Source organism: Clupea harengus, chromosome 4 (genome assembly GCF_900700415.2).
Source record: "Clupea harengus chromosome 4, Ch_v2.0.2, whole genome shotgun sequence".
NCBI classification, from domain to species: domain Eukaryota; kingdom Metazoa; phylum Chordata; class Actinopteri; order Clupeiformes; family Clupeidae; genus Clupea; species Clupea harengus.
In genome coordinates this window covers 2060002-2081942 of record NC_045155.1, presented here as the reverse complement: position 1 = coordinate 2081942, position 21941 = coordinate 2060002, and the positions used below count along the sequence as shown (strand labels likewise).

The 21941-nt window shown below is 47.7% G+C and overlaps 1 protein-coding gene across 1 annotated transcript in view; it reads left to right on the top strand.

The window, feature by feature from the left end:
- Nucleotides 1-814: 814 nt before the first annotated feature.
- Nucleotides 815-21941, top strand: part of huwe1 (HECT, UBA and WWE domain containing E3 ubiquitin protein ligase 1) — a 49653-nt gene continuing 28526 nt past the window's right edge. Inside the window, exons 1-42 of the mRNA XM_031565734.2 lie at nucleotides 815-2583; nucleotides 4620-4669; nucleotides 4975-5044; nucleotides 5158-5256; nucleotides 5412-5618; nucleotides 5802-5954; nucleotides 6211-6273; nucleotides 6493-6570; nucleotides 6718-6765; nucleotides 6859-7027; nucleotides 7167-7267; nucleotides 7661-7811; nucleotides 8016-8143; nucleotides 8404-8544; nucleotides 8636-8741; nucleotides 8900-9007; nucleotides 9896-9997; nucleotides 10181-10261; nucleotides 10604-10710; nucleotides 11709-11886; nucleotides 12009-12100; nucleotides 12210-12412; nucleotides 12565-12622; nucleotides 12836-13012; nucleotides 13283-13528; nucleotides 13801-13934; nucleotides 14107-14210; nucleotides 15124-15306; nucleotides 15485-15701; nucleotides 16003-16125; nucleotides 16257-16494; nucleotides 16699-17061; nucleotides 17230-17352; nucleotides 17524-17619; nucleotides 18051-18320; nucleotides 18670-18822; nucleotides 19096-19223; nucleotides 19377-19458; nucleotides 19626-19802; nucleotides 20503-20659; nucleotides 20985-21364; nucleotides 21887-21941. The exon at nucleotides 21887-21941 is cut by the window's right edge and continues 141 nt beyond it. Of these exons, the coding sequence (XP_031421594.1) occupies nucleotides 5000-5044; nucleotides 5158-5256; nucleotides 5412-5618; nucleotides 5802-5954; nucleotides 6211-6273; nucleotides 6493-6570; nucleotides 6718-6765; nucleotides 6859-7027; nucleotides 7167-7267; nucleotides 7661-7811; nucleotides 8016-8143; nucleotides 8404-8544; nucleotides 8636-8741; nucleotides 8900-9007; nucleotides 9896-9997; nucleotides 10181-10261; nucleotides 10604-10710; nucleotides 11709-11886; nucleotides 12009-12100; nucleotides 12210-12412; nucleotides 12565-12622; nucleotides 12836-13012; nucleotides 13283-13528; nucleotides 13801-13934; nucleotides 14107-14210; nucleotides 15124-15306; nucleotides 15485-15701; nucleotides 16003-16125; nucleotides 16257-16494; nucleotides 16699-17061; nucleotides 17230-17352; nucleotides 17524-17619; nucleotides 18051-18320; nucleotides 18670-18822; nucleotides 19096-19223; nucleotides 19377-19458; nucleotides 19626-19802; nucleotides 20503-20659; nucleotides 20985-21364; nucleotides 21887-21941 (5824 nt within the window). The 5' untranslated portion in view covers nucleotides 815-2583; nucleotides 4620-4669; nucleotides 4975-4999. The remainder of the gene's footprint in view (nucleotides 2584-4619; nucleotides 4670-4974; nucleotides 5045-5157; nucleotides 5257-5411; nucleotides 5619-5801; nucleotides 5955-6210; nucleotides 6274-6492; nucleotides 6571-6717; nucleotides 6766-6858; nucleotides 7028-7166; nucleotides 7268-7660; nucleotides 7812-8015; nucleotides 8144-8403; nucleotides 8545-8635; nucleotides 8742-8899; nucleotides 9008-9895; nucleotides 9998-10180; nucleotides 10262-10603; nucleotides 10711-11708; nucleotides 11887-12008; nucleotides 12101-12209; nucleotides 12413-12564; nucleotides 12623-12835; nucleotides 13013-13282; nucleotides 13529-13800; nucleotides 13935-14106; nucleotides 14211-15123; nucleotides 15307-15484; nucleotides 15702-16002; nucleotides 16126-16256; nucleotides 16495-16698; nucleotides 17062-17229; nucleotides 17353-17523; nucleotides 17620-18050; nucleotides 18321-18669; nucleotides 18823-19095; nucleotides 19224-19376; nucleotides 19459-19625; nucleotides 19803-20502; nucleotides 20660-20984; nucleotides 21365-21886) is intronic.

Sequence of the window (21941 nt, the reverse complement as noted above, 5' to 3'; positions counted from 1 at the left end):
GCAAAACTGCTTCATGTTCACCACACCACTGTATTACAACCATGTTTTTTTTCTACAGGAGCAATGCTTTGGGTCGTTTACAGGGTACATGACATGGCAATGGATGGAGTTATGGTAAATAGTTATAGCCTTCCTTCTTAAAGATTCCTTTTACTCTGTACAAATTACATACTTTACCAGCACCAAAGCACCCCCAGACATCACATGTCCTCCACCTGGTTTGAGAGATAGGGTCAAGCACTCCTCTGGCATCTTTTCATTTGTTCTGTGTCTCAGTAAGTGTCTTCTCTGTGATCTAAACACCTCAGCTCAGATCTATCTATCTGCATCACTAGAAAAAAATCAGAGATTACTTATGACCCGGATCATATAACTAGTCTGACCATTGTTTCCATTCAAATGTATAGGTTTAGCAAAGTTATCGGGAGCTGAAAGGAAGCGATTCCAAATAATGTAACTGAGGAGGTCAGCCTGGTCTGGGAATCAACATTTTGAGGACGCGGGGGCGCCCTAGGTACTTTTCAACGTCGATATGTGCTTAGTCTCGCGAGACTTCAGCATACTCTACTCGCTGCTGTAAAATGGAGAAGTTATATTGAGGCGCATACAAGGTAAGAGATATATTTTATCCCTGTCCGTGAACTTACGACGTACAAACAGAGAGGTAAAACAGGACAGCTAAGGGAAGCAATTGTTTTGAAGTCAAGAAATTTGGTCAAGCGGAGAGGTAAACGAATCTTTTCAGGCTAAAGTCCGGACATTCTACTGTATATACCGCCATTTTTAATTTGCGGTCCGACTGAAGAGCATTGTGGTGTGTGAATGCACGCGCCTTGCGCGCGCGCGATTCTACTCGTATCTATTTACATTCCGTTTGCAGAATTCCTTATGTGTGTCAATTACTAAGTCATTGTTCCCTCGTTGAAATGCACCCAAGGAAAATGTCATGGTCGTCGTCCATTCTGCTTTCAAATTTGAACCAATATCTACTAGCTGGATCTTGCCGAGCTAGCTGATGTACATGTGCCCGAGACTTGAGTGATGAGGGCTACATAGCCACAGACATGTAACATAACGATAGCCAGCAAGCTAACGTGCTAGCTAATGTTAACGTTACATGTTTGCGGCATTAGCATGTCAACCCCTTCCTCCTTGCATTTAGGTTGTAACATTATCATTGACAGACCCAGATTGCCATGGTTTATTTGGATAAGCTCTGTGTCTGTTAAAGTATAAATTATACAAGCCCCCCAAAAATCACGTAAAGTTGAAAGGCGTGATTTTTGTCATTTGAGAAAACGAACGCAAGGACTAACAGTTATCTTAACGTGAAGAACTTGGAACAATGTAACGTTAGGCTAGTAGTGGCTTTAGATCAAAAGTTGGCTAGCTAGCCTAGCTGGCAAGATGCCAAAACCAGGATCTAAGCAGATGTGTTTTGGGGATTTGAGACGTTGTGAAAATATGGCTCCGAATAACGCTATATAAAAAAAGCTAGCCAGTAGTTTAAACGTCATTGCCAATAGGGTCAATTATACTGACAGCACACTGCATGTAACTTATCATCAGCAACTGTTTAGTCATAAAGCTTCACGGTCACCTTAGCATCGACTTCATTTTTAGTTTTAGGTTTCGGTGTGATTGTGTACTGCAAATGGCCAGGCATTGTTTAATGGTGAATATGGAACAGCGTAATCAAAGTGATGAACGTGCCATGTAGCAATAATTCAGTGTGAGTTTTTGGTCCATTCGTGTTGATGGCTTCTCCCCCTATATCTGTACTGGCGTGAAGTAGCTTATGACTAATGACTGAACGTGTTGTGCTCCTGCCGTAGTTATTAAGGTGAATGTTGGGTCACCTGAGTGGCTGTCCTGTTGCACGCCCAGCGCAAATATAACGGCAATGGGTCGCTGAAAACAACAGTTTACAGAGTTTATATTCTCATCTTCTTCCTTGGTGAAGTTGATGTAGTTTAAGCCGTCCTGGAAAACTCAGCTATTAAACTTTTTAAGCAAACTGTTTTTATACATTTTTAAATCAAACACCAGAAACATGTAAAGTAATGGTTGTTTGGTCATTGGATTCATTATGTTTAGTTGGTAACTTAAGAATTCATCCCTATACTAGTTGCATGTCGTGGTCCATGGCACCAATATGTCAATCCTCTTATTCTATTTTTTTTTATATTTTGGGTTGTTTTGCTCAAATTCGTATTCATGGCTTTTCCAAATTTGCCTCATCTATTATTTTGGATGAAGGCAGTTAAAACAGATTAAACAACTTTACCTCAATGAATAATTTACATTTGGGTAAACTTGTTGGTATAATACTATACTATAATACATCACTTTTTCCTTAGTAATGTAAATGTATGGTAATGTTGGAAAATAATTCGACTCAACGCTTTAACATTGTTCAAATACCAAATGACAACACAGGTTGTTACGCACAATTGCAGCAGTAAAACTCCGAAATCCACCAATTCACTCAGTGTCATGCTAGGCCCGTATGAGGGAATGATTCAGCGGGATATTATGCGTTTCACAGCTAGCTAGCCAACCTACGAACGCATGTCGGAAACCGTAAGTATGAGCATCTTTTGGTCGCTTTAAGTGTGCGGAGTTCGACTGAATTGAACATGGTGTTAGCCATAGTTCAGAGCAAGACATTCATACACCACAGTCGGAACTGGTCGTTGACAATTGTGTTTGGTTGTGCGTTTTGGGGGATTCTGCCTCCAAACAGCTAATGGTAGCTACAGAAGAGTGCGCTGTCTGATGAAGAGGCCTGTTGCAGCCAGGCACTAGATTAGTCAACAACAGGATATGGAACTGAGTTAAGAAATGGATTGCTGTGGTTGTACCAATTGGTTTACGTCCTTATTTTTTTTCGACCAGTCTATTTCAGCACATGTAAGTTGGGTAGCTAACGTTCATTAGCTTGTTCATAGCTAGCTTGACGTATGATACACGTAAACGTCGCTAGGACTTTGTCTTGAAATGACCTGGTATTTGAAAATATTCCATGTTGACATCTTTCGAGTCATTATCGATTGCAACGTTAGCACTCTTGCTTTATAGCATTTGCTAGAGTGCTACCACTGTCGCTAAGTTAGCGCTTAGCTAGTTTTACACTTCACAGGTCAAATAGATAGCTGGCTAGGAAGATACACTAGCACGTTACTGTTGGTGTTATTAAGTCAGCATCCTGTGGTCATTACATCAGGTATCTAACACAGAGAAAATATTCTGTTTATATTTAATCAGTAGTAACCGACGCGCGTTAGTAGTAAGTTTTACATAGCTATTAATTATGTATGGAAAAACGGCTTGAGTAGCTAGCTTTGCTAGGCTAAATGCTGTAGGATAATTTGGCTACCTAGCTAATGAGCTGTGTTGACTGCTAGCTAGTGGTAACATTAGCACCCGGTTTTTCCTCCATTTCTGTACATTTCCCTATACGGATTAGCTTTGCGAACAGCCTTTCATGAACCAATATGTTAAAAACGTCTTTATTTGCTTTATGTGTTTGTCGCTTAGTGTGTTATAACGTTATGTGGTTGGCAAGAAACAACCAGCGATAGTTTTGCCTGCTAGCATTTTGTTCGGAACTTTGCTTGCTAGCTGGCATCGCTAGTGTGCCTTTCTAGTCAGCGACGAGGGCACGTCATTTTATTTATTTGTATGGTATAGTTAGCTTGCTTAATCGACTCTTCCATTGCAGCCATTCAGCTAGTTAACCTTAATTGTTTTGCCAAGCGAGTTGTTTTCACTGTGAAAGAGCCACCATTGATACTATTTGTTCGCTAGTTGGTTTCTTTATCTGCGGTCACACGGAAGTAGCGTTAGCTAGTTATGTTTTATGTACCAGCAAAGTGATATCGTTACTGTGAGTGTTATGCAGAATACCGTAGGTTACACAAACGCTTATGTTGAGGTTCCGTTTGCCAGTCACAGCATTGACACAATAGTAACAGGCTCTTTGGATCCTCTTTGCATGTATTACCCCCTTGGGTTATATACTCGAGGTGCTATTAACGTATAGAGGCCTAGGTAGGGACCGGTAAGAGTGGTGCATGTTATTCTAATTGCTCATTGTATTAGTGATCATGGTATTCAAAACCTACTGTGGGGTGTTCGGGAGGCTTGGTCTTAGGACAAGTGAAAGGTAGCTGTGTTCTCCAACTCTGTATTGATTTTAACAGGCAAACTCTGCTGTCACCGTTGCTTAGCTTGTCTTTTTGCTACTACCTCTCTGATCTGCTCTGATGCAGTTCCCTTGAAATTGTTTGCCATTAATGAAGCCGTATGAATTTCACCACTTAACAAAGGACCGTATTGCATATATTTACTCTTTTTATGCTGCTGTTAACAGTTTTAGGGAAGACTAGCTCTTTGATAGTTTTGGAGGTTGGCACGGACTAATGACTGATTATATTTTCATGAAATGTGTTCTGAATGTGCTTCATTGCATTTTCTAACACAGGTGTATCTGGAGAGAGGGATGAAAATGTAGTTCGAACTGTTTTACACGAACACTTACAGAAGACTAGCTGAAATGACCTAATTGTTGTCTTCCCCTTTGTCCTTTTGTTGTCTTCCTTGTTTAATCTCTTTAGGTATTGTAAATGAAACATGCTGTTAAGTTGGATTTGCCAAGTCATTTACAGTAAGTGTTTTTTGGGGTGTTGTGAAATATTTTGTACTGCTGTTTGCTTAACATGGTCATAACCTTTGGGGGTAATTTCACTGAAGAAGAAATCATAATCATATACACTAGTAGTGATCACAGTTGTGGTTGCATGTAAGATTGGCACGCCAGAAAAACATTTCGTGAAACAAACAACTATCATTCAACATTCGGGACTTTTTATCTGGCAACTAGGCCTGTTGATCAGTACTCTGTCACAGCGGAGTGTCATATTCTCATCCGTGTGTAGATGGAGCAACCCCTCATGTCTCCCTTCTTTTCAGGCGCAGCGAGTAGAAACTAGTGACCATGAAGGTTGACAGAAGCAAATTAAAGAAGACTCCCACTGAAGCGGTAAGTGTGCCCAGGCTTTTGATCGGCCTAATGTAGCAAGTGAGTGGGTGAACCGAGAGGTCCCTGAAACGGGTGAATGTCCTGACTGTCGTCCTCCCCTGTGTTCCCTTCAGCCTGCCGATTGCAGGACGCTGATCGAGAGGCTGAAAGGATGCAGCGACGAACAGCTGCTCCTGGAGCTGCAGCAGATCAAGACCTGGAACATCGGGAAGGTGAGTGTGCCAGCCTGGAGCTCTGTGAGTCACTGTTGTTCACACGGCCTTTAGATTCCCTGTTGCTGCAGGCTGCTTCAGACCTTTGGCAACAGGGTATCAGCAGTGTGCAGATGCATGATCCCCTGAGCCTCTGCTCTCTCCTCCCTCCTCAGTGTGAGCTGTACCACTGGGTGGACCTGCTTGACCGATTCGATGGGATCCTGTGCAATGCTGGACAGACCGTGGAAAACATGTCCTGGATGCTGGTGTGTGATCGGCCAGACAACAGCCAGCTCAAAGCTCTGTTGTTGGCTGTTCTCAATTTCACGGCCCTGCTGATTGAGTACAGCTTCTCAAGGCACCTGTACAGTTCCATAGAGGTATGTCACCGAATTCACAAAATGTTCCTTTACATTCCAAACCCAGCGCAAAGCTATTGTCCTCTGGTGATTTTTATTTTTTATTTTTTTCCTTGACGGGGACACCCCACGCTGTTTAAAAAAAAAAAAAAAATCTAATTATACATTCCATTATTCTCTCTTCTTTCCCCCGGTTTCTTGCAGCACCTGACCACCTTGCTAGCTTCCTGTGACATGCAGGTGGTCTTGTCAGTGCTGAACCTGCTCTATGTCTTCAGCAAGCGCTCCAACTACATCACCAGATTAGGTTCCGACAAGAGAACTCCTCTGCTTGCCCGCCTGCAACACCTGGCCGAGGTATGGCAAACATCTCGGCCTCTAAGAGCATTTGCCAATCAGGCCAAAAGGCCTGAAATCTTTTCCTGTGTTGTTTGTAATATTTTTCAACATCTCTGATCTTTATCTGAATAGTGGTTTAAAATGCCTCCGGTGCTTGTACTAATTGACCTAGGTGAACCTGTCTTGAGTACAGTAGCATACATTCCATTGCCCTGTCTGTCTTGCATTATGTCTGATTTGGGTCCCTCCCCCCCTCCTGCCTCTCCCTCTGCAGAGCTGGGGAGGCAAAGAGAATGGCTTTGGACTGGCGGAGTGCTGTAGAGATCTGGCCATGTCGGTGAGTGTTTCACTCCTCATCGTTCTCTTGCGGCAGCGCTCCCCCTCTTCTAATTAAACAAATAGTGCTGTAGTGCTGAGGATCAGTTTTTGGCGGCTGTTTTCACCGATTTAATATCTGTGTCTCCTCTGTTGTCTCACGCACTCTCTTTCTTTCTTTCTTTCTTTCTTTCTTTCTTTCTTTCTTTCTCTCCTCTCTGCCTGTTTTTACCGCGAGCAGAAGTACCCTCCCAGTGCCACAACTCTGCACTTTGAGTTCTACGCTGAGCCCAGCGCGGAGGTCAAAGTGGAGCGGAAGGTACGGTCATCCGTTTCTGTAAAACTTATACTTCCTAGTCATGAGGGGACAAGATATGATGGGCTGTTGGTGTGGGCTTTTACAATATGTCCTCTTTCTTCAATGATTTTTTTAAAAACAAAATGTCTGTCTGTCTGTCTTTTGCAGTCGAGCAGCAACACATTACACTACATTCACATTGAACAGCTGGATAAGGTAAGCCCTGTTGTGTTGGAGTAAGTGCACCGTAGTACTGCAGTTTTCAGAGGCATGGATTGGATGTTAATTTGCGCTCGCTCTCGTGTGCAGATCTCGGAGAGTCCGTCTGAGATTATGGAGTCACTGACGGTCATGTACAACATCCCGAAGGACAAGCAGACTCTGCTGTTCACACACATTCGCCTGGCCCACGGCTTCTCCAACCATAAGAAGAGGCTGCAGGCTGTCCAAGCCAGACTACACGCCATTTCCATCCTCGGTGAGTGTGCGTGTGTGGTGCAACCAGGGACCAGGTCTCATTAGTTTCCATTAATCCCTAAACAACCCCCCCCCCCCCCCCCACCCCCCGATGTACGTGTGCTGAAATGCTTTTTTTTCCCCCTCACTTATATTTGCAGTGTACTCCAATGCCCTCCAAGAGTCAGCCAACAGTATCCTCTACAACGGATTGATAGAGGAACTAGTCGATGTGCTGCAGATCACAGACAAACAGCTAGTGGTGAGCTGCTCTTTCTCTGCTTCTGATTTTCACCTATAAGAATTTACGCATCACTCGGTAAGGTTGGTGGCCAAAGCCTAGAAAAAAAGGGACGGTGCATGTTTTAATATCCGTCTGTAGCCTTAGGGAGGGTAAACAGCATATACATTAAGGTGACAGGAAAAGCAGGGACCATAATAATTTCATAGCTGTTACCCATACATCGCCCTGCATTATTTTTTTGCTGCAAACCCTGAAGCATATGTTCCAGCCAGTGGCTTACATGAATCAGATTATTTTCAGTATTGACCCTTCCGTATTCTCACCACCTCTCAATAAACAATTTGACCCTGTTGGTTGTCATTTATTGTCCTGTAACACTAACACTCACTCATCTGCACGGTTTCATGGCAGGACATCAAGGCTGCTTCTCTACGCACTTTGACATCAATAGTTCATCTGGAGCGGACGCCAAAGCTCTCTAATATCATCGACTGCACCGGCACAGCCTCCTACCACGGCTTTCTGCCCGTGCTCGTGCGCAACTGCATACAGGCCATGATAGGTAAGCAGATGGACGACTCCATACAGAAGAGAGGGTGCCCCTCAACAATTTTGTGGAAGCTTTTTATCATTTGAATATAAGTGGGAGCTCTGCAGGATCTTTGATAATTGTTACCTACACATGCAGCAGTACATAACAGCCTGGGTTGACCAGAGCAGTGGAGCGATGTGTTGGTTTACCCCCTTCTGTTGCGTTTGTTTCCAGATCCTCTCATGGAACCGTACCCGCACCAGTTTGCCACGGCACTCTTCTCATTCCTCTATCACCTGGCCAGCTATGACGCCGGTGGAGAAGCGCTGGTCTCCTGTGGCATGATGGAGGCCCTGCTCAAGGTGAACTCCCCCTTCTTCCCCTCCCCTCCCCTCTGCTCTGCTGTCTTTACAGTCTGTCTCTTTGACTTCCTTCCTGTCTGTCTGTCTCACTTCCTGCGCTAATGAGCCAGGTCATGCAGACAGTGATTTTCTGCTTTAGGGCTCTCTCCTCTCGTTTGCACTCATTCTTAGGTTTCGACGAGCAACATATTGACCTGTAATTGCAGCACTGTGGATGATGTCTTCATTTGGCTTACTCATGTTCTATTTATGCCACACAGGTGATCAAGTTCCTGGGGGATGAACAGGACCAAATTACCTTTGTGACGCGAGCAGTGCGCGTGGTGGACCTCATCACCAACCTGGACATGGCTGCCTTTCAGTCTCACGCCGGCCTTGTCATATTCATCAGCAGACTGGAGGTAGGCCTGTGTATACTGACGGAACTTAGTACACACCTGTTCTCTTTTCTGAGGCATAGTGTCATCTAACTGTGTGTGTGTGTGTGTGCAGCATGAGGTGGACTTGTCCAGGAAGGAGTGCCCATTTGTCATCAAGCCAAAGATTCAGAGGCCTAGCACGACAGGGGAGACGGAGGACATGGACACAGACATGGACAGTCAGTACCTTCATTAACTCTTCTTTCAGCCAGTGTCATCCAAGACAATGTCCAGCTGTTGGATTTGGTATTTTATACTTTTGGAGGAGCCATTTGTGTCTCACTTCAACTAGCTGTGATGCAGATACTGATGTTGTTGATGCTGATCTTAATTGCAGTGTCTGAGGTTTTCATGGAGAGCAGCCCTGGACCTTCCACCTCTGCCACCACCAAAACAGAGACAGACCCTCGAGCACCGAGCAGCACCGCCTCTACACCTAGAGCAGGTAACTACACTACCCAGAATGCAATTCAGAGGCTTTTAGAAAGGCTTTTGGAAGTTGACCGGAAGTTTGTAGTTTTAATGTTTTTAGTGCATTTGAACACTTCCTGGGTCCAAGGGGAAAAATCCCTATGGAAAAATGAATGGGTTTTCACAAAAGTAGTCTGTAGGTAGGTGTGAGCGAAATAATGCCAGTAGAAAACCTGGGCAAACCGTTTGGTGAGTTAAAATGTAGTTATTAGTCAGTCTTTTGTAACTAACTGTTGTCTCCTGTGTCGTAACAAAATAAAGATGCTGCTACCAATATGCTAAAAAGAAAAAAGATGGGCTACATTGTGTTGCTCTTGAGTGGTATCCATGGTTACAGACAACTCGGCCACAATTTGTTGCATAGTATAAATCAGATGTTTTAAGCAATCGAATCCTTTGGTAAACGATGTGGTTTTTTTTAAGTAAACTGCATCGTTGATCAGTAAAGCTAACTATGGCTAGCCCCCGCTCACTTGGTGAAATTTGACTCATTTAGTTCAGTGACTTGCTTTGTGTGTTTGTATGTTATTTTTCTATGTTAGCAGAGAGATGGCATCAGATATGTGTGAGTGATATAATGGGACCAAAGTCTATACAGAAACGACATACACGTGTTTTTTTTATTGAACATAATCGAATGTGGGGTCTCTCTCAAGCAGTTATTGAACTACCAGGGGCGTTCATTCCTCATTCATTCTGTAATGGGGATAAAATCTAATTTATTAATAAAAACGTAACTTACAAAAGGGCTAATCTGCCGCATACAAAATGACAACTTTCGCTCTCTATTTGTAGCAGTAAGTACAGCATGTTTCAAGGATTCATGGGAGATGGAGTCTAACTTTGCGTGCTTTCCTCATAGGTGTGCAGTGCATCCCGCAGAGGGCCGCTCTGTTGAAGTCCATGTTGAACTTCTTAAAGAAAGCCATTCAGGACCCGGCCTTCTCGGATGGCATCCGTCATGGTGAGCCCTGGCAGACGCTGCCCTGAATAAAGATCTGCATGTCTTATTAGCAAGGAGCTGCTAGTGGCTAATGGGCCAGTTAACTCCTGTGTATGCAACAGTCTGGCATGTCCTGGTGGTAGTGCATACTGATGGGTGTGTTCTGCTGACACTGCTCCATCTGTCTCTCTGTCCTGCTCACAGTAATGGATGGGTCCTTGCCTACCTCACTCAAGCACATCATCAGTAATGCCGAGTATTATGGACCCTCCTTGTTCCTCCTTGGTGAGTCTCTTTTTTCTCTCTCTCTCTCTCTCTCTCTCTCTCTCTCTCTCTCTCTCTCTCCTACATACACACATGCCTGCAGAAGCACTCTTCGCCCGAGAGTTCCATTTGTAGACTGTTAGCCCCGTCCTACCTGCTGTTGAGCTGTAATCCCCAGTGTGAGGGGACAACAGCAAAGAGCAGTGCTGTGTTGCTAGTGTTAATAGAAAACCAGACCTTTCTTGTACTGTCCCGTGTTCACTTCTGTCTCACTCCCTTTGTCCCCTTCATTCTCCCCTTGTTGTGACCCCATGCCAACTGACTCTCTCTCTCTCTCTCTCTCTCTCTGTCTCTTTCTCTCAGCTACGGAGGTGGTGACAGTGTTTGTGTTCCAGGAGCCCTCTCTGCTTTCCTCTTTGCAGGACAATGGCCTCACTGATGTAATGCTGCACGCGCTGCTCATCAAAGACGTGAGTCTGCGCCTTCCCAGTCACCCCGTTTCTCGCTCCTTCGTATATATATATGTCGATCGGTCTTCTTTCTTTTCCTCTCTCTCTCGCTCTGTATTTCATTTTCTCGCTTGCTGTCGTGATGCATAGGGAATCCCACATCATGGTTTCGGGCAAGTGTCCAAAGCCTGGAGGGAAAGAGGAGAGATAAATATTTCAATAGCTTTGTGAAGCCGAGAAATCAATGTTCAAATGTGATGGTGGGCAGAATGGGCTCCATAATAACTCTGGAGCTGGACAATATTTTTTATTATAATGTTTTTTTTGGCCTGGACTGTAAATTGCTGTTATAAACATTTGAAGTATATTTCAGCCTTTAGAGAGTATAAATTGATGCCTTTTTATGTGTCGAGACTTACTTAGTCTGACAACACAAAGAGTTTTGATAAATAAGCTGCTTTCTTTCCCACCATCCTTCTCTATTCCATTCTGCTCCTGCAGCACCTAGTGGTTTACTTGTTTAAATGTCACAGTGTGACAGACTGTGAACAGATAGGAATGGATGGACTGTATCCCCCTGTTATTGTAGTGGCAGTGTTCTGAAGGGATGGTTCGTGCTTTGTCATTCGGTGTGTGTGTGCGTCTTTCTCCTGCTGTCTTGGGCGTATCGGTACTTTGTGCTTCTCATCCCTTCATCTTACTTCATTTCTGTCTCCCATCCCTGCCTGCCTGCCTGCCTGCCTGCCTGCCTGCCGCGGTTGTGTTTATTCTGGCGGGCTCCTGTGGTGCATCTCCTGGAGGTTCCCCGCGGACGCCCGACGCCCGCTCTCCTCTCTCAGCCTCCTCCTACTCCTCCCCTGCCATTCCGAGTTGCTCAGTCCTCGCCCCCCCTCAGCACTCTGTCTCTCACTCGTTCTCTCTTCTGCCTCCCTCCCCTCTTCTTCCACTCTTTATTTTTTTTTTTCCTCCACGCTCTTTTTTTTGTTTCTCTTTCTCAGACTCTCTCTCTCTCTCTGCAGGTCCCTGCCACCAGAGAGGTGCTTGGCTCCCTGCCCAACGTCTTCAGCGCCCTGTGCCTAAATGCCCGCGGTCTGCACTCCTTCGTTCAGTGCCAGCCCTTCGAGCGCCTCTTCAAGGTGCTGCTGTCCCCCGACTACCTGCCCGCCATGCGCCGCAGACGCAGCTCCGACCCACTGGGTGAGCAACAGGATTCAGTACACACACACACACACACTTAAGTAGTTTATATACTCACTTGAACTCACTGTTTTTGCCGGTTCTGATGTGTGTGTGTGTGTGTGTGCGCCTGTGTGTTTCAGGAGACACTGCTTCCAACCTGGGCAGTGCAGTGGATGAACTGATGAGACACCAGCCCACTCTGAAGACCGACGCCACAACAGCCATTATTAAGGTGCGCTCATCAGCATCCACTGGTGCTACACAGCCCCATCATGAACAGCTCAAGATCAACCATGGTGGCTGTCTTTAGTGTTTTAATGACGTCCAACCTTCTCCCACAGTTGCTGGAGGAGATCTGTAACCTGGGCCGAGCCCCCGAGTACATCTGCCAGAAGCCCTCTATCCAGAAGGCGGACGGCACGGTGGTGGTGGCGTCCACGCGCTCCAACCACGCGGCAGAGGAAGCCTCCAGTGAGGACGAGGAGGAGGAGGAGGCCCTCCACACCTTCAGCCAGCAGCAGGGGGAGCCGGAGAGCAACAGACAGTTAGTTCACATTCCGTCTCGTGGCGTTTGTGTGAACAGGAGCCCTTTGTATGTCACTGGTGGAGTAGTCAGTGGTGGAATGTGATAATTGTGTTCCCTTCCTTTTGTGTGGAAAGTGTTGACCATGTGTTGCATGTGTTTTGCTTTCACAGAGTGGTCGGTACCGAGGAGAGGATCCCCATTCCCCTCATGGATTATATTTTGAATGTGGTGAGTGTTCAGCCAGTACCCGTAGGGTGACGACAGTGCTGAAATCACATCAATCCTCCATACTTGCCAAATTGAAAGACCTCGCAAAAACATATATCTCAGGGTTAACTAACTCACACACACACACACTCTCTCCCTCTCTCTCTCTCCCCCCCCCCCCCTCTCTCTCTCTGTCTGTCTTTCTGTGTGTTTTTTTTTTTTTTCCCTCTTCAGATGAAGTTTGTTGAGTCCATCCTCAGCAACAACACAACTGATGACCATTGCCAGGAGTTTGTGAACCAGAAGGGCCTGCTGCCCCTCGTCTCAATCCTCGGCCTGCCGAACTTGCCCATCGACTTCCCCACTTCCCCTGCCTGCCAGGCTGTGGCAGGAGTCTGCAAGTCTATATTGGTGAGACCACCTTCACCACCAAATAATGTAAATATATATGGTTCAGACCTACTTCTATCTTTGACCATCAACTTTTTGCAAGCAAACTGCTGGACACCTGAGTTGGTCCAGTCACTATTTATTTACAGACAGGAAGGACATCATGACTGTCAGCTCTGAATTTGCCCATGCTCATTCTCCGTGCCTCTCTGCCCCCCCCCCCCCCCCCCCCCCCTCTCCTCTCCTCCCCGCCCTCCCCCCCCCTCTCCTTCCCCACCCTTCCCCCTGCAGACTCTGTCCCATGAGCCCAAGGTGCTGCAAGAGGGCCTGTGTCAGCTGGATAGCATCCTGACGGCGCTGGAGCCGCTGCACCGGCCCATCGAGGTGCCCGGGGGCTCGGTGCTGCTGCGCGAGCTGGCCAACGCCGGCCACGTCACCGACGCCACGCTCTCGGCCCGCGCCACACCGCTCCTGCACGCGCTCACCGCGGCCCATGCCTACATCCTCATGTTCGTCCACACCTGTCGAGTGGGACAGGTGAGTCAGGGGAGGGGGACCAAAGGGGGTTATTAAGTTAACGGAAGGCTTGCAAGACGATGCGGTCAGTGATGGTCGTATGTATGAATCGGTGCCGTTGTGGCTCGGTGCTGTGTTTGGATACGTGGGCAGGAGCACTGTGAAGAATGCTGATGTGCATTCCTTGCTCGATCCTCCTCTGCCCTCTCCCCCTCCCCCTCTCTCATTCTCTCTCTCTCTCCCTTTCCCTCTCTCTAATTCGCTCTATCTCCCTCTCTCTCTCTCTCTTGCAGAGTGAGATCAGGGCCATCTCAGTGAATCAGTGGGGCTCCCAGCTTGGTCTGAGTGTGCTGAACAAACTGAGTCAGCTGTACTGCTCGCTGGTGTGGGAGAGCACCGTGCTGCTGTCCCTCTGCACGCCCAACAGGTCAGCACTCGCCTCTCATCACCTCGTCTATATATAGCCCGCCCTTTGCCACACACACACACTCAGCATTGTGTTTAACCTTTCACCTCTACCAGTCGCGCTAATACATTTGACTCTCTCTCTCCCCCTTTCTCTCACCCTTTTCCTCCACTCTACCCCTTTGGCCCGGCAGCCTGCCCCCCGGTTGTGAGTTTGGCCAGGCCGACATGCAGAAACTGGTGCCCAAGGAGGAGAAGCCGTCCGGCAGCAGCACCGCATCCTCTAGCAGGAGAACTGGTAAAGAGAGAAACTCTTAATTTGTGCACTAATTAAGAGAGTGGAAGCACGGCCATCTCCTCACACCACACTCTAACTGGTGTCACGACATAATTATGCAAACCCCTCCAGGAGGGATGCTACGGTACACAGTATGTTGTCGAACTGTTTGGTACGCCCCCTACAGTTCAATACGCACACAGGAACTGCAGTAGTACGACATGTTCTTTTCCTATAATTTCAGAAAATGAGTTGACACACGCCCCATCTAGCTCTCACCACTGATAGTCTGGACCTCCGGAACAACTGAAAGCTACCTCGCTGTAGTAGAGATGGCAACCAGGCCTAATCCCATTTTTGCAATTTGCCTATCCCCAATGCCATTTTTCTAAATCAAAATAAATAGTTAATTGTTTAAAGGGCGACATGTGGTTTCGGCCCCCCCTTTTCCCCCTTTCCTTAAATCTAAAGACACTGAAACCCTAGTTACCGTGGCCCAAAAACTGTGATAGAATGGACCCACGGTTCAGTATGTACTGTTGCATCCCTAACCTCCAGCATGTTGGCTCGGAGAAATTGCTTTAATTTTTTTTTGGAGTGGAGTGGCTTAAGGATAAAGGTTTTAATTTTTTTTTTTCAGCAGGACATATTGCTAGGATTTGATCTCAATGCAAATTTAGACACAAAATATAGCAAGTCTATTAGAAATGTTGTGAAGGGGAAAAAAAAAAAAATTTCCTCTTGTTTTAAAAGTTACATTTTTGAAGTTTTTAGTAGTATTCAACATAACATTTTGGGGATACATGTTGTGCTGTTTGAAATAGTTGAGTATTGTGATGCCTGCATCGTTATAGAAGTACACAAAGTCAGAGTGTGTCTCATATTTACCACCTGTTACTTTAGTTCCTGACACTGTGTGTGATGTTTCCTCCAGCAGAGGCAGATGCGCTGGGAGTCGACCCCTCAGCCCAAGGCCTGTTGGAGGGTATGGGCCTGGACGGAGACACCCTTGCACCCATGGAGACGGATGAGCCCACAGCAACTGACCCTAAGGCCAAGTCCAAGCTCACGCCAGCCATGGCCACACGCATCAAGCAGATCAAACCTCTGCTCTCCGGTAAGGGGCAGTGTACTTCTGGGATTTAATATTAAGATCAGCAAGACTGGAATGATATTTGTGTTTGTCTTTTCTTAGTGTCAGCAGATTGTTTCAAATAAATGGATTATTAATTGTGTTGAACCCAACTCTGTATTTTCTGGCCTGATGGTAAATTTCACTGCTGTTACCCTCCCAGCTTCTTCGCGGTTGGGTCGGGCTCTGGCCGAGCTCTTTGGGCTGCTCGTGAAACTGTGCGTGGGCTCGCCAGTCCGCCAGCGCCGCTCCCACCACACCACCAGCACGGGTACTGCCCCCACCCCTGCAGCCCGCGCCACCGCCTCCTCCCTCACCAAGCTGCTCACCAAGGGCCTGAGCTGGCAGCCACCACCCTACACGCCCACGCCACGCTTCAGGTATGACGGACGCCTCCTCTCATTCCTCTGGGATGCTTGAAACCTCCTGGTTTGGCTTTAGCTCTGGGCTTCAATGGTTAATTCAAATCAGCATATATTAAATGCTGATGGAATTCTACCAATCTCCTCTGATACCTACAGTATGCACATAACATTATTGTAAATTAGCACAAGTATCTTCGACCCCCGGCAACAGTGGCCATAACGTCTCTAATTGAGAATAGATATAAGTATCCACGCGGACACTTCTTCCCTTGGACATTTGTTCTCTCCTCCCTCTCCACCCATCCTCCCTCCCTAGGCTGACCTTCTTCATCTGCTCCGTGGGCTTCACCTCGCCCATGCTGTTTGATGAGAGGAAGTACCCCTACCACCTCATGCTGCAGAAGTTCTTCTGCTCCGGAGGCCACGACGCCCTGTTCGAGTGAGTCTAGCAGGATACCTGCGGAACGATTTAAGAAACAAGCTAATGCCGGAGACAAATAAGAGGGTGGTGTTAGATCAGTGCTGTTAGCCGAGGCTAATGTGGATGCATCTCTCTCTCCTGACCCACAGGACATTCAACTGGGCCCTGTCCATGGGAGGCAAGGTGCCCGTGTCTGAGGGGCTGGAGCACACCGACCTGCCCGACGGCACAGGAGAGTTCCTGGATGCCTGGCTCATGCTGGTGGAGAAGATGGTAAACCCCAGCACCGTGCTGGACTCGCCCCATTCCCTGCCCGCCAAGGTGCCAGGAGCGACCAGTACCGCGCCCCAGTTTAGCGCCCTGCGCTTCCTCATTGTCACCCAGAAGGTGAGACGGTCTCCTCTTGAACCGCGTGTGGTGGTACTGCTTGTTCTGTTTGTTGTTGCTCTCAGTGGTGCCATTGTGGGATCCTCTGTTTTGTCAACAGAAGATTATTCTCACCTGTCCATGATGGATTAAGATGAATGCTTTTGATATATTACATATTTCCTTTGATTTTTAAATTGCTGTTCTTTCTCTCTCGTCTCCTAGGCGGCCTTCAACTGCATTCGCAGCTTGTGGAACCGCAAGCCCCTGAAGGTGTACGGCGGGCGCATGGCTGAGTCCATGCTGGCCATCCTGTGCCACATCCTGCGTGGCGAACCCGTCATCCAGGAGCGTCTGGCCAAAGAGAGGGAGGGCACCGTGCGGCCCGAGGAGGAGAGCAGCACCTCCTCCTCCTCCGCCGCCCCGGCCGCTGGAGGCACTGCGCCCGTGGCTCCTGCCGGAACCACTGGAGAGGCAGCGCCTGCAACAGGCAGCGTCGCACCGACCGCAGGAGGAGGAGCAGCGGAAGAGGGCAGCACCTCCACGCCCAGGAGAGAACCACAGGTCAACCAGGCTCAGCTCACACAGGTAACGAAGAGCAGCCAAGACGAAGAAAACGTCTTAGTCTTTGCAGGATTGCTACTTTTCCCCTGGATAGAACGGGTTCTCCCCCTTTTTTTAATATACACGTTTTAATATTTAATTCCTTTCATGTTTTTCCCAATGTCCTAATTTCTTCTTGTCTCCCCGTTGTAGCTGATGGATATGGGTTTCTCCAGAGAGCATGCCATGGAGTCCCTGCTCAACACCAGCACCATGGAGCAGGCCACCGAGTACCTGCTCACACACCCCCCACCTCTGCTCAGCGCCGCGGTCAGGGTAAGAGCAGACGTCCCCTCCGCACACACACACACACACACACACACACACACTCACACTCACGCACGCACGCACTCAAGCTCACGTTTGGACAACACACATGGAATACACACATGCACATAGTCCCTCATGGCCTGTACAGTGTAGTTACTGTGTGCCGTGTTTTCGTAGGAGTTTGCCATGTCTGAAGAGGATCAGATGATGAGAGCCATAGCCATGTCTCTGGGACAGGAGGTCAGCATGGATCAACGCTCTGACTCCCCCGAGGTGGGCACTCACTTCCTCTTTCACATACACACACACACACCTACACACACACACACATGTACACACAAGCGCTTGTGCGCACACACGCACACATGCATGCACGCATACCTAAAAGCTCATATGCTTTGACAGCTTGCTGTTTTTAGCTCAGGGTTTTTATTTATTTATTTATTTATTTATTTATTTATTTATTTATTTATTTATAAAACATCACCTCTCTCATATACACATCATATTACCATCTGCTTCATAAATGTTTGTATCTATTATGTTACCGGCATGTCACTGTTTTTATCAGTACACTTTGAGTGGGCCTACAGTGCAAACCTAATCTCTCTCTCTCTCTCTCTCTCTCTCTCTCTCTCTCTTTCCTTCTTTTTCTTTTTCCTCTCTTTCTCTCCTTCCCTCTCCTTTGTTCCCCCCTATGGCAGGAGGCAGCGCGTCGGCGTGAGGAGGACGAGCGGCGAGCGCGGGAGCGGTCCGAGGAGGAGGAGGCCCGCTGCCTGGAGCGCATCATGGAGGCCGAGCCCATCGACAGCACCGAGCTGCACGCCTTCACCGACACCATGCTGCCCGGCTGCTTCCACCTGCTGGACGAGCTGCCCGACACCGTGTACCGCCTGTGCGACCTGCTGATGACCGCTATCAAGCGCAGCGGCCCAGAGTACCGCGACCTCATCCTCCGACAGGTTGTCAACCAGGTCAGTGCCCCCCCCCTCACCAAACACCCGCCACATCCCACGTTTCAGTGCTGGAAAAACGAGGCTGAGGTCAGAACGCAAGCATCTGTTTGTCGCTGGAAAATGGCTTCAATTAAAGTGAAATCTTGCAGGAAAGATATGTGGGCCTGAGGGTAACGGAACGACCATTTAGAATAGTCTGGGCTGTGCGTCTTCGGAGAATGTCTCTTACGGAGTATTCATTTGAAGTGTGGAGAACCAGTTGACTCATTGAGTCTGTCTCTCTCTCTTTCTTCCCCTCTCTCTCTCTCTCTCTCTCTCTCTCTCTCTCTCTCTCTCTCTCTCTCTCTCTCTCTCTCTCTGCTAACAGGTTTGGGAGGCTGCAGATGTGTTGATCAAGGCCGCAGTGCCGCTCACCACCAGCGACACAAAGACTGTGTCCGAGTGGACCCGCCAAATGGCCACCCTGCCTCAGGCCTCCAACCTGGCCACCCGCATCCTACTGCTTACACTGCTCTTTGAGGTGAGAACAACATTCAACTAGAACATTCTTTACTCTTATTCTTTATTCGATACTTCCTATATGGCCCTCTGCTCACAGTTCTCATGCTCTCAGAAAACACACCTATGCTATAGCAAAGCCTGCTGGTTGCTAATGCTCTGACAACAGTAGTACTACACTCACCCCCAGACTTTAACACCTTTTTCAAACATATATAATATTCTCATCAGTCATACTGTCGTGCTAAACACACACCTCTAATTTGGCCTTTTGTGTGTGTGTGTGTGTGTTTAGGAGCTGAAGCTGTCGTGTGCGCGGGTGGTTGAGAGCAGCGGGGTGCTGGCTGTGCTCATTAAGCTGCTGGAGGTGGTGCAACCCTGCCTGCAGGCGGCCAAAGAGCAGAAGGACATCCAGACTCCGAAGTGAGTCCGCCGCACACACCTGAGCAGCGCTCTCGGCCTCTGATTACTGCCTCCATCACAGCATGCTCTCCCTCCCTCTCCCACACAATGTTCCATTCAGCCAGTTTCCCATTAGAGCTGTAGTTGACCTTCTGCTGTTCCTTTTGTGTGTAGGTGGATCACCCCTGTGCTCCTGCTCATTGACTTCTATGAGAAAATGGCTGTTTCGTCCAAACGAAGAGCTCAAATGAACAAGGTGTGTAGTCCCTCCTCGTGGTGCAGAAATGACTCCACCATGGTGATTACTGATCAGAACTTTATTTAACAGATCAGTTTGATGCCTGTGGTGGTTCTTACTGCAGTGACTGTTAGTGTTTTGTCCACGCCCTCTGTAAGCTGTCTCTCTCGTTCTCCCATATCCAGTATTTGCAGCCCAACGGCAACAACTGGCGCTGGTTTGATGACCGCTCAGGCCGCTGGTGCAGCTACAGCGCCAGCAACAACAGCACTATCGACTCGGCCTGGCGTGCCGGGGAGACCAGTGTGCGCTTCACCGCCGGCCGGCGCAGATACACAGTGCAGTTCAACACAATGGTGCAGGTATGTCTGACTGTGCCACCCTGCGCCCGCAGTCATATGCCCAGGGGTGGCAAGGTGTTTTGTTGTCTCTCGATTAGATTATTTATTAGAATAGAACTATGGGTCTAAACCTAAAAATCTTTCTTCTTTTTTTTTTCATTGGAGTATGTAGGTCATGCTATTAAACCTCGTCTAGAGATCTTAGAAGTTTGACATTTTGGGATTGTGTTGTGTCTTATTGCTCAATACAATCCCATTTACTAAACTTAAACTGAACCTAAATGTGCATCTGTTTGTATGGTGACAATAGTGGTTGTGGTTTTTTGTCACAGTGAATTTACCTCTGCTACAGAGTGATGCATAATTTAGGGCAACTCAAATGTCAAAACATTGTGTATGGCAGCTTTTCACAGCTATATTGACTTTCATATGAGACATTTTGAATAGCTACGCCAGACAGTGTAACCTTTTGAATAATGCATGAATGAAAAACTTTTTTTTGTATAAATTATTAATGCTCTTTGAAAAAATGTAAGTGTAAACATTTAACTGCATTATTCTGGTAACAACAGCACGTCACCATAACCTTACTTCTCATCTGTATGCAGATAAGTCTTTCTCTGTGTCGCTCCTGCCCTCTCTGCTCACCATCCATCAACTCCAATGCAGCTCTGACCGTGTGTGTGTGCGTGTGTGGTGTGTGTGTGTGTGTGGCGCGCAGGTGAATGAGGAGACGGGCAACCGGCGACCAGTGATGCTGACTCTGCAGAGAGCGCCACGTGCCCCCAAGCCCTCTAAAGCTGGCATCTCCACGGACACGGACAAGGAGGAGGGCGAGCGCGAGCGTGCCAAGACTGAGGACACCCAGGCTGATGCGGGTAACACGCCTCACTCCACTGCTTTTGGTTACATAGATGGCACAAGTGCCAGCACCAGCATAAACATCTAGGCTAGGCATATTTGTGTCCAGGCTGTCAGCTTTTAATGCTACGCAAAGGTACTGGGCAACTCCACATTTCCTAGCACATTGGAGCATTGAGCTTCATGTTAAATCAGCTAATAAATAGAAGATCTGTCCAACCTTAAGACATCTGCTCTCTCCAAAAAATGTGTGCTCATCCTGTGTAGTGATGTAAACTCAAATGTTCACTCGTGACCCTCAGACTCTGCATCAACGGCCGTGGAAATGGCCCCACCCTAAAGACGACGCGGAGCAGAAGGACTCCTCTACGCCGGCCGCCCCGGCCGCCCCGGCGGCCGCCGCCGTCCAGGACTCCTCAACGGAATCGGGCGGCATCGTGGTGCAGGGCCTGACGGAGGAGATGACCACGGTGCTGATCCGCGCCTGCGTGAGCATGATCAGCGTGCCGGTGGACCCGGACACGCTGCACGCCACGCTGCGCCTCTGCCTGCGGCTGACGCGCGCCCACCAGTACGCCATGATGTTCGCCGAGCTCAAGAGCACGCGCATGATCCTGGGCCTGACGCAGGGCTCCGGCTTCAACGGCTTCACGCCGCTCGTCACGCTGCTCTTCCGCCACATCATCGAGGACCCGGCCACGCTCAGACACACCATGGAGAAGGTGCCTCTCCCAGTCCCATTCAATGAAATTCCCATTTTTTTTTAGGCCTGGAAAAGTCATGACATTCAGTAGAAATCATTGAGAGTTAGGGAAGAGTCATGACATTTTGAGTTTGTTGCATGTAGGTCTAATGAAATGACTTATGTTATTGTGCTCTTCCATGGGTAATGGTTTGATTTGCGTATGTCTAGAGTGTGGATACAGTTTCAACTAAATGAATAGAAAAGGTTGTTACTTTACATTGGGCCTAATTACTGAATGAAAAGTTGTGTAAATGTAGTTTTTGAAAAGTCATGGAGATTTTCTTACTGGTCCTTTAAAACCTCATGGAAAGATTTTGAAATGTTATCAATGAAAATAGTTGGGAACCCAATTCAGTGTGATTTGTGTTTTACATATCGTGTCCAAACTGTGTTTATCTTAACATCATTTCATTTTCTTTTATCTCTGTCCCCCCCCCCCCCCCCCCCCTCTCTCTCTGTCTCTTTCCGTGTCTGCCCTTGCCCTCTGTGTGTCTTGTAGGTGGTGCGCTCTGCTGTGACCAGCGGGGCTGGGAGCACCACCTCAGGCGTGGTGT